Consider the following 12279-nt stretch of genomic DNA (forward strand, 5'->3'; position numbering starts at 1 on the left):
GTATCAAGGATAAAAAGATACAAAGATGCTCCATGTAAAATCCCCAGAATGTGGAATGACTCCAAAGGGATAACTAAAGATAGTAAAGACCTAACCAAGGTAATGCCTCTTACTCATGCTATGGTACCCAACAGAGATCTATGGAGAAAACAATTAATACAAATGGATAAAACCTTTCCACGCTGTGTGAGGCCTTGTCTATGATTGGTTTAATATATAATGTTAACGCTCCTTTGAGTGTTTTACAGATGTGAACCCCATTTGAAAGATACCTGAAGAAGCAAAGGCCAGCTATAGCTGTAAGATTCTTGGGAGTTTTATGTAGGTTGGGTAAGATGAGGACAGAGACTCCCAAACTATAAACCTGTTAATAAAATCTGCAGTACCAGAGGTGATTTGCCTGCCTATGAGCTGTTGGTCCTAGAATGGTTGGTAAGGCCATGTTGCTGAGGACACTGCATGTTGTGAGTGCAGGAGAAGAAGAGATGGAACTGAGACTAAGCCAAAAAACTCCGTGCCACTGGATGGATGTTCATATTACCAGAAGGCTCTATACAGATGGTTGGGGAAGAAATGATCCCCTTTAAGTCTACTCAATGATGGACCCTGCGTGCTGCACACTACGGACATGCCAAGCAATACCTGCAAGAGCAATGATGGTTCGACCACATACGTACAACTGACAAATTTCTAATTGGATAAGGCCTGCTTCTAGGGGTGGAACACACATCTGGTGCTGTAGACCAGGCCAATGCCTTTTGTCAAGAAAGGCTACAGGCCTTAGTGGAGAAGCCATCATGAGTATATTTTAATGAATATAGTACACCTACTGGGATATCTTCTAGGCATCTGTATTTGCATTCATGTTTGTTTAAATGTGTCCAATTCCCTCCATTTGTCTTTATAATAGAAGAAACACCACTGAGATAGATCAGTGGCCACCGCCTAACGATGACTAATGGGGAGGCCCAAGAAGCCACTCTCTCACCATGATACAAGAGAGATCATCCTACGTCTATCACCCTCTCCATGGTTCAGGGACTTTAGTAGAAGATGGATGGAAAGATTGTAATAGTGGAGGAAAGGGGTGGAGTGTCTCCCAATTGGCTAGTTCCTCCAATGGCGGGGCCTGCCACAGAGTGTGGACTATGGGGGTGTGGCTGGGAGCCATCTTGGAACAGAAGCCTTGAGCCGGAGAAGCCATGAGCCGTGGGGAAGCACGGGAGCCATGGGAACGCCACGTGCAACAGCTGAAAGACAGAATGGACTGACTTCTAATGGATCTGGGTTGATGGCTGGCCCCAGAGGTGTGAGCGAATTATGGGCATGGCACAGTCTGATAAGGCAGGCTCTGAGGCATGGCGTGGGGCTAGGCACTGGGTACTCATTTCTTTGTAAGTTAATAAATACACATAAAATATATTATATGGTTTGTCTGATCGTGCAGGAGACCCAGAATTTGCGCCACAGGGTCTAAGGTAGCCTAGGCTGGCCTGGAATTCACTCTGTAGACAAGGGTGACTTCAAACTCTTGATACTCCTCCCAAATGCTCCATCTCCAAGTGCTGGGATTGTAGGCATGAGCCACCAGGTAGGCCTTCAATGTCTTTTTAATTTTTTTCTTCAGTCACAGTAGCATTTAGCAAAGCCTGGTTTGAAACTTAGTATGCATCTGACCATGACTTTGAACTTCTGAAGTTCCTGCCTCCACCTCCTGAGTGCTAAAACTTTAGACTTACTTGCCCCACAAGATCCAGTTTTATTCAATTTTGAGGATTCAGCAAGCATTCTGTCTGAGCTGTATCACCAGTGTTTGCCATGGCACTTTAAAATTCAAAAATACAGGCAATATATCAAGCGAGCCCACTGCTTCTTCATTCTACGGTTCTCTCTCTCTCTCTCTCTCTCTCTCTCTCTCTCTCTCTCTCTCTCTCTCTCTCTCCTGGTTTGTTTTGTTCTTTGTGTTTGCTTTTTCCACGAGGCCTCATGCTGTACCCCAGGCTGTCTTCTTGACTCAGCCTCCAGCATGCTGGAATGACATGCACCATGCCCAATTTGTTTTCGTTTTGTGGGATGACAAATATAGCATACCTACAATATAGTCTTTCAAAGAGGTGGTTTGCATAATCATTGAACTGATAGCTTGTACTTCAGAGAAATATGTAGGGGTCAGGTTATCGTCTGGGTTTATGATTTTGCTGAGCATTTGCTTTTGTTAGAGAAACACAGCTATGTGTCAAGGATGTGGCTCCGTAGTAAAGTGCTTGCCTAGTGTGCACAGACCTCTAGCTTTGATTTCCCCTATCGCAAGAAACAAAGCAAGACACCATTTAAAAGTCAGCTGTTCAAATTCTAGCATTTGGACAACTGAGACAGGAAGATCACAAATTCTAGGCCAGTCTGGGCTACATAGCAAGTTCAAAGTCAAGGTCAGCCCAAACTATATAGAAAGAATATGTCTCAATCAGAAAACAAACAAACAAAATGAAGCATGTCTTGAACATCTCAAAAGAGTAAGTGCCTTATGCAACAGAGTGTGATGCAAACAAAAGGCCATGGCTGGCTAAGTTTTAGAGAATAAGAGGCTGCAGAGTATGTGTCCCTGGATAGGACTCCTATATTAAACCTCACCCACCCATGGCTATAGGACCACTGTGGAAGAGTGGGCAAAAAGATTGTAAGAGCCAGGGTTGGTGCATGAACATAAGGAAACAGAGGCTTTCAGGACACTGGAAACTTGTTCCTATGAACTTGCAGCAATGCCGACAGAATGTACAAGACCCATGCTGACTTAATCAAACAAAAACCCAGCATGGAATGAGGGAACAGGCAGTAGGTCAACCCTAGCCTAGGAGCTATTGGCAACTGATAACTGCTGGATGAGGGAGAGTAGATCTTAAGATCTATAGATAGGCTGGTAAGATTCCAGTGGATGAATTGTACAGAATGACCTCTATGCACAAATGCTTGACCACATAGTACTTAATATATATGACAGAATGCATGAAATCTGGTAGGGGGGACTATGTGGGGTGGGGAGAGGGAATCTAAATTAGATTGAGATATATTATATGAAGTGCACAAAAACACAATAAAAGAAAAAGATGATGTGGAAATCAAGCCTATTACCCTCCAAAGAAGATGAGAGATGGGATTTATTTAGCTTGGCTGTCAATCAAGCATTAGTCTAAAGAATCTCAATAATAGATTTCTCAGGAGAGGGGATTGATCATACATTTCATAAAGCTAGGTATTGTACCTTCTTCATTCACTGTGAAGTCCCCATTTGCACCTGTCATACCATAGGTGTTTAGTAAGTATTTGTAGAATCTTTTTAGTTGTTATTTATTTATAATTGGTGGTTGTTCATGAGCATTCAGTCACGTGACCATGTGCTGCCGAGTCAGGGAAGGGGTGGGGTCATTACCATGGCTTCAGGAAGTTCCCTGTGGCTCCCAAGGTCTGGAATCTCTTCTGCAGAGGACTTCATATTTTGGAGAAATACACAGCTAAGCAGAGAAGATAAAAGTTATAAGATGGTTGTATATAATTAAGCATTTGCATTAGGTTTTTTACAAATATAAAGACATAGTGCCAAGAATGAAGTAGAAAACTAACATTTTCGGTGATTCTGTCAGTGCTGTTTCATGTAAGACATCTGGACTGTGACTTGTATCAACTTGATGCATGTGGTTTGTAAAGTAATGGTGAGGACATGCAGGGAATGTGGTGGGATGAATTAATGCTCATCCATGAAAACCAACCAAAGTGAGCTTAATGAATTAAAAATAGTAACTACAGCACTGTGTGTGTAGGGGTGGGCACAGCAGGATTACTGGGGGTGATGGGCAGTAGCCTAGCTCCAGGCTCAGTGGGAGTCCTTTCTTAGGAGAAGGTGGAGAGTGATAGAGGACCCTTAATGTCTTCCTCAGGCTTCTGTACAGCACACACAGGTGTTTATACTTTGAAGCAGGTATGTATACACACCACACACAAACGCACACTAAATAAATAAAGTAAAAAGACATAAATTTTGAAAAGTAAAAAATATTGAAAATTCTATGTCTAGATTCTTAGAACACAAAAAAGTAGAAAAACAAAATCCAAACAAAGTTGGGTTTTGGTATTGAGTTAACAGTAATGCACCAATGTACCAGGTATTGTCAAACTGTCAAAAAACAAAAAAAATCCAAGCAAGATCCAAGTGTATCACCTAAAACAACTTCACTTTGAATATAAGACCACAGCTATCATAAAATTAAAATAAATATTAAAAAGTTATAATGTGCTGGGATGGGGGAAATGGCTCAGTTGGTAGAATGCTTGCTGGGCAAGCATGAGGACCTGAGTTCAGATCCCAGCACCCACACAAAAGCCAGGCATGAGAGACTGACTTCAATCTCAACACTGGGGAGGCAGAGACAGGAGGATCTCAGCAGGAGTGGGGAGGCTACTTACTGGGCAGTTAGTTTAGTCTAATTGGTGAGCTCCAGGTTTGGTAAGAGTCTTTGTCTCAAGAAACAAGGCGAACAGAACTAGATGCTAAAATTCTATATGCCCTGGTATTAGGACATAGAGAAATCAAGATAGAACTGACCTGAGACCTTCTTCCCTGCTGGCTAGCTTTCACAGAGCTGAAAGCTGCTATGCAGGCCACTGGGGGTGGGGCATCAATGGTATCACCCAGTGACAAACCTGGCATGCTACAATAACAACCTGCTAGGCAAGATGTGCTCAGTGGTATAATAGTGCTGTGAAGTTTATGGTATTAGGTATTAGTTACATTTCCATTGCTATGATGAAACACCATGATCAAGGAAACTTATAGAAGGAAGAATTTAGTTGGCTTATGGTTCCAGAGGAATGAGTCTAACACGGAGGGGAGGCACAGCAGAGGCAGCGGGAGCAAAAAGCTGAGTGCTCACATCTTCAGGCAGGCACAGGAACCAGAGAGAATGAAACTGGGAATGGGGAAAGGCAAAGAACTCTCAAACAGCTTCTAGTGCTTCCTCTAGCAAGGCCTCACTCCTAAACCTCTGCAAACAGTGCACCAGCAGGAGCCACGTGTTCAAAACTTGGAACCTAGGGGGGCATTCTCATCAAACTACCACATGGGGTGACCAACCCTTTTGATTTTGAGGCATGCTCCACAAGAAGAAATTCATTTCTGATCTTGTAAAAGTGATCAAATGTCCATGACTCAAAGCCAGGTGTGGCACTCACCTTTAATCCCAGCATTCGGGAGGCAGAGGCAGGCAGATCTCTATGAGATCCAGGCCAACTGGGTTTACATAGTGAGCTCCAGCCCAGCTAGGGCTACAGGGAGACCCTGTTTCAAAACAAACAAACAAACAAACAAACAAGCAAACAAACACAGGACTCAGGAGGTCATAGGTTTTAGGTGGGAACCTACTATTATTATCTTGCTCATGAACATGTTGCAAAACTGCCTTCTAAATAGTTACATTTGTATACACGGATTAGTGCTTTTCTCAAACTAGGCTAGAAAAGCTTCTCTCTGCAGTGCTCACCAGTTAATGCAGAGACCCATAATTGGTCAAATTGCTGAGAACAACTGACTATTGAGTGTTCATCCCTAAATGGGACATCCATGTCAACCCTCCCTCAAAGGCTCAGATATCATCGAAGAAGAGGCAGAAAGAATGTGACAGCTGGAAGATGGAGAGGAGTACTGTGAAGGAATGTCTTCTGGACATGGCGTAGTCCTTGCATTCATGAACTCACTGAAGCTGTGACTACCAGCATAAGATCCAGCCAACAAGGCCACTCAACATTTCAATAGGTAGCCCTAATTGCTTCAGTAGGTTATTAAAAAACAAACAAACAACAAAAAAAAAACAGGAGAAGGAGGAGGGGAATGTGTCAGGGTTGGATATGATCAAGATATCCTGTTTACATGGATGAAATTGTCAATGAATAATAATAAAAGACACTCTGGAGAGATACTTGGCTGATAAAATATAGTTGGTATTATCATTCATCATTTTTTAATCTTGCTGTGATCTATCTAATATACCTCTAAATGGCTTAAAAAAAAAGCTGGGCATGAAGGGACATACCTGTAGTCCAGCACTTGGAATGGGAGGTGGAGGCAGGAGGATCAGGAGTTTAAGTCCATCCTCCCTATATACTGAGTTTGAGGCCAGCCTGGGCTATAAGAGATCCTGACTCAAACACCCACCCCATGTCTTTGCAAGAAGAAGAAGGAGGAGAAAAAGGAGGAGGAGGAGGAGGAGGAGGAGGAGGAAGAGGAGGAGGAGGAGGAAGAGGAGGAGGAGGAAGAGGAGGAGGAGGAGATATAAGTAAGGCATGGTAGCACATGCATATAATTGCAATGCTCACAAGGCTGAGGTAGAACGACTGTGCAAGGCCAGCCTGGGCTACATAGTTAAAGTCAACTACACAGTAAGAGTCTGTCTCAAAAAAAAAGAAAAAAAAAATCAAGGACTGAAGATGTAGCTCAATGGCAGAATGTTTCCCTCACTTGAGCAAAGTCCTGAATTGAATCCTGCATCTTTAGGAAAAAAATAGGCAAACCTTGGGTTTGTGGTGTAGAGCACTGCACTTACCATGTATGACACCCTGGAATCAATCCCCAGCACATGTGCATGCGCACACACACAGAGGCAGAAAAACTATAGAAAAAAAGAGAGAAAAAGCAATAAAAGAGTAGGCGAAACTAAATATGCTTATGAACATGTTGGTAAAAAGCATATAGAAAAGCAAAAGAACGTTCAACTGAAAATCAAGATGATGTTTACCTCTGAATGAGAAGCATACATATTATCAACTCAGAGTTGGGATGGCCCTGAGGCCTTCTAAGGCCTTAAAAATATTTCCAATAGGTCCTTTATGATTATTGTCCTTTAAAACAGACATATAAATACATTATGTATTCTGGGGTGAGATGAGGTAGGGGAGGGCTTCCAGGGACTGTGGCCACACAAGGAAGGGAGTTTTCAACAACAGGAAAGGCGAGGCCACCAACACTGGGTCTAGTCCTAAGCTAGCTCCTCTGCCAAAAGTCTGGAATTGGTGAGTTATGGAGGCTTTTAGCAGAGCAGCCACCAAGTGTGGTGCCATCTGTATGTGGTAAAGACGTGTGCTGGTTAGTTTTTGTTAACTTGATACAATAAACCCCTTCCGCTCCAGGTGGTTTTCAGTCAGAGTATTTTATCACAGCAATAGAACGCAAAACTTTTGGGAGGATTGTGGAAGTATTTGGAGCTTTGAGCTAGAAAAGCCTTTGAGTGCTTAGAATTTAATGGGTTGTTCTGTGGGAGCTTAGAAGATAACACTGAGATAAATGCAGATGATGGAGACGTGACTTGTGAAGCTTCAGAGGGACGTTAGCGAGTCCCATAAAGACTAAATCATTTGTGTGATATTATGAATTGTGAACCTGTGGTGTCTTCTTGGCTGGGGTTGAAGAATCAGCTGTGGTTAACAAGAGACCAGTACCACAGAACTGAAACTTTTGCTTTACTAGGGCAATCCATGCTAGTTAGGTAGGGATGAAAATCAGCTGTGAATAACAAGAGACCAGTATTATTGAGGTGAAATCTGGGATGTATTTCCTTAGGGCCAGCACACAGAAGCTGTGGTCCACAGTGGCCAAGGTTGACACTAAACTTGGCAATGTGTGAATCTCCCACATGGTAATGGTTTTAAAGGCATGCAGGGGTCATGGAGAGCAGCTTAAGATTGGCACCATTTGGCAGGGTTGGAGTCCCTGAAGAGAAGCCAGAGGTCATTGGTGAAGGTGCAGCATAGGTTGCAGTGGAGGCCCCTGCATATTGGCGATGCCAGGACTGTAGATTGACCACCAAGGAAAATAATGTGTGTGGAACGGAGCTGGCCTAAGCCTATGAGACAAATTGTGTATGCTGTGGAAGACGGAGCTGGAGAAGTGGAGCTATCCAAGTCTTTTGGTGCCCAGAAGATTATGAGTGATTCCCAGATGTCTGTCATCATTGCTGGACTTTGGTTTTGTATAAGTGTGCCCAGTTTGTTCCCCCACCCTTTTTCTTCTGTCTTTTTGAGTCTTCCTGTAGCCCCAGATGGCCTGGAACTCACTATGTAGACCAGGCTAACCATGACCTCACAGAGATCTGCCTGCTTCTGCCTCCCAAATGCTGGGATTAAAGGCGTGCGCCACCATGCCCAGCTCAGTTCTTCCCTTTTGAAATAAGAAAGTATGTAACTTATTTTTGATTTTACAGGTTCCCATGGTTGAGAGACTTTGGAATTTTAAAGAACTTGAACTTTTAAATTGTTGGAATTTTTAAAAGACTGTGGGACTTCTAAAAGTAGGAGTGTGTTTTCTATTGTGATACTATTGTGAGCTCTTGAGGACTTCATAAAAAGCATATGGCATATACTGACTTGCTTGTGTGTCAAGTTCATAAAGTGTCAATTGTGCTAATTAGTTTTTGTTAACTTTGCCCAAGCAATAGTTACCTGGGGGGACCTCAGTTGAGAAGTTTCCTCCATCAGACTGGCCTGTGAGTATATCTATGAGGCATTTTCTTTTCTTTTCTCCGCCTCCCCCCCTTTTTTGTTGTTTTTTGAGACAGGGTCCCCTTATAGCCCCACTGGCCTGGAACTCACTATGTAGATGAGACTGGCCTTGATCTCACAGATTTGGCTGCCTCTGCCTCCCACATGCTGAGATTGAAAGTGTGCCACCATGCCTAGTCTGTGGCTCATTTTCTTTATTGCTAATTGATGTAAAAGGGCCCACTGTGGGTGGTGCCATCCCTGGGCAAGCAGGCCTGGACTGCATAAGAAAAATAGTTGAGCAAACTAGGGGAAGCAAGCCTATAGGTAGTCTTCCTCCATGGTCTCTGCTTCAGCTTCTGGTATGAGGTTCATCCCTTGAGCTCCAGTTCTGATTTCCCTCAATGGTGGACTGCCAATTGGAAGTATAATATGCAATAAACTCTTTGCTCCCGAAGTTGTTTTATCACAGCAATAGAAAGAAAACCATCAACATACTAGTTTGTAATTTAAAAAACTAAGATGTAGAAGACTAAAAAAATTCATATAAAAAAGTTTATAGATTCTAGAGCAACTTCTAGAAAAAACTAAAACATATCATAACTCACCATCCCAAGAATTAAAAAGGCCCCTCGGTTCTCAACAATTTACTACCTACTATATCCAAAGAAAAAGAAAAAAAAAGACTATTGCTATCAAACATCTTCAAACTTGAAATTAGATCTAAATATTCTTATTTATTTATTTACTAAAGTTGAGGCAGGGGACTCACTATGTAGCCCTGGCTAGTCTTAAACACATGATTCTAAGAGGAAGGGGGTTAACAGGAGTGGAAAGGGGGTAAGAGAGGAGCAGGAGCTGGTGGTGGTGGACATGATTGAGATACACTGTGTATAAGCAGGAAAATGTCATCATGAAATGCATTGTGTGTAATTAAAATATGCTAACAAAAACATTTTAAAAAAAGAATATGTAGCTAGGCCTGGTAGCTCATGCCTTTAATCCCAGCACTCAGGAGGTAAAGCAGGCAGATCTCTGTAAGTTCAAGGCCAGCCTGGTCTACATAGTGAGTTCCAGGCCAGCTGGGACTACAGGGAGACTCTGTCTCAAAAAGACCAAAAAAAAAAAAATTTATAAATTTGTCCTATCATCCCCATTCTACCTCAAGAAACAAATAGTTACATAAAACCTTAAGTTTAAAAATTAAATACTTAAACTGAATTTTTTCCTATGTCCAAAATATGTAGTGCAATTTTAGTTATACATTGGATATATACAGAAGACACTTGCAGAAATGAACAAAGATGCCAGAGGCTTCAGCATAGTTGAAGCTTTGCATGCCTTGAAAGGGATGCTATATCAAATGACATTTTCAACTGTATTTTTATTTCTTAACTTATAACTGCTTGACTTTAAAATAAATTGATTTTAAGATCAGTCACATTAAAGCATTTAATAAAAAAGAAAAACAGGATCTGATTGGGTCACTGGCATCCTTGCCCAATCCAGATTTTCATGCTGCCCTAGACCTGCTGTGGTGAGTTCCTTCCTTCATCTCAGTTTTCAGGCCTGCTTGGGTTGCTGGGAGGGATCCTTGCCTTGCCAAGGCCTTTGAGCTCCTCTAACCAAATCTATCAGCCATCTTGTTCACTTAGCAGCTACCCAGCCCACCCTGCTGTTCTAGGACCATGTAGAGTCAATCCTGGAACCTCAAATGAAAAGTTATACCTATCCTTAGCGGAACTGAGACCATTTCTTACTTTCCATTTGCACATCAACATAAAATGACTCCAAAACTGAACACCAGGCACTACTTAACTGGGTCATAACCTGGCAAGTTGGGGAAACAGCAAACAAAGAAGCAAACAGCCATTCAACAAAGAGCTCACCTACCTGTACCAAAAAATACCACTGAGGACACAAGTCCAGATGCCTAGGTCTCATTGAAAAAACACAAACAACACAAATAAGCAAGATAATGTGTCTCCTCAAGAAATCTGCACCCCATCATAATATTTCCTAAGAATGGTAAGCTATTTTAAGCAATAGACAATGATTTCAAAAAGTAATTATAAATATGTTCAAGGGACTCAAGGTGGGTATGAATAAAAGACTACATAAGACGGTGAAAACACAAACCGTTGAATGAAATAACTAAAACAAATCAAAACATGAAATTAGAACTCAATAAAAAGATGGAATCTCAAGAAATGCCAAACCAAAATGAAACTTGAAATGAAAAACTCAGGAACTCAAACTAAAAAGCTTAGAGAAAGGAGCAAAAAGGAAACAAAAGAAATAGAACAGAAAATATCAGATCTTGAAGATCAGGTTGGGGAAACTGCTCAGTCAAAGAAAACGTCAAATCTAAAATGACGCAGGAAGAGAACATACAAGACCTCTAGGACACTGTAAAAAGACCAAACCTATGAACCATAGGCATAGAAGGAGAAGAAACTAAGGTCAAAGGCACAAAACATATTTTAATAAATCACAGAAGAAAACTCTCCAAATCTAGAGAAAGATATCCTTCAAGGTACAAGAAGAATACAGAACACCAAGTAGACAGGACCAGAGAAGAAAATTACAGGTCAATTATAGGTGAACATAGATGCAAAAATGCTCAGTGAAATACTTGCAAACTGAATGTAAGGACACATCAAAAAGAGTCACCATGATCAAGTTGGCTTCATCCCAGAGATGCAAGGATGGTTCAACATACGCAAATTAATGAATCTAATCTTCCACATAAACAGACTCAGGACAGAAACCACATGATCATCTCATTAGATGCAGAAAGAGCCTTTGACAAAATTCAACATTCCTTTATAATAAAAGTCATGGAGAATCTGGGGATACAGGAGGCATATCTTAAAATAATAAAGGCAATATATAACAAGTCTATAACCAACATCACACTAAAAGGAGAAAAACTCAAACATTTCCACTAAAATCAGGAACGAGACAAGGATGTCCACTTTCCCCATTTCTGTTCAATTTAGTGCTTGAAGTTTTAGAGTAATAAGACAAGTGAAAAAGACAATTTCAAGGGATACATATTGGAAAGGAAGAAATTAAAGTATTTTTATTTGCAGATGACATGATTCTATACATAAAAGACCCTAAAGACTCCACCAGAAAACTCCTAGAGTTGATAAATGCATTCAGCATAGTAGCAGGATACAAAATTACACACAAAGTCAGTAGCCTTCTTATATACCAACAGCAAACATACTAGAAAAAAATTAGGGAAATGATCCCATTCACAATGGCTTCAAAAATTATAAAACATCTTGGAATAAATCTAACCAAGGAAGTAAAAGACTTATAAAATAACATTAAGACATCAAAGTAAGAAATTGAAGAAGCTACCAGACGATAGAAAGACCTCTCATGCTCATGGATCAGTAGGATTAATAATTGTGAAAATGACCATCCTACCAACAGCAAATCTACAAATTCAATACAATACCTATTAAAATTCCAAAGCAATTTTTATAGAAACTGAAAAAATAATACCAAATTTCATATGGAAATGCACACACACAAAAAACAGGATAGCCAAAGTAATCCTGAATAATAAAAGAACGGCTGGAGGCATAACCATTCATGATCTCAAATTACACTACAGAGCTATTAGAAATAAAACATCATGGCACTGGCATAAAAACAGAAACATTGATCAGTGAAATAGAACTGAGGACCCAGATTTAAGTCCAGGCATTTACAGTCACCTAATTTTTGACAGAGGAGACAGAA

At 41.1% G+C, this 12279-nt stretch overlaps 1 protein-coding gene across 1 annotated transcript in view; it reads right to left on the reverse strand.

Moving 5' to 3' along the window:
* Nucleotides 1-12279, reverse strand: part of LOC103738487 (baculoviral IAP repeat-containing protein 1a-like) — a 42620-nt gene that overhangs the window by 16963 nt on the left and 13378 nt on the right. The window contains exon 6 of the mRNA XM_008838491.2: nucleotides 3428-3509. Coding sequence (XP_008836713.1) covers nucleotides 3428-3509 — 82 coding nt within the window. The remainder of the gene's footprint in view (nucleotides 1-3427; nucleotides 3510-12279) is intronic.

This window comes from Nannospalax galili, unplaced genomic scaffold (genome assembly GCF_000622305.1).
Source record: "Nannospalax galili isolate Female #2095 unplaced genomic scaffold, S.galili_v1.0 scaffold898, whole genome shotgun sequence".
Classification (NCBI taxonomy): Eukaryota; Metazoa; Chordata; class Mammalia; order Rodentia; family Spalacidae; genus Nannospalax; species Nannospalax galili.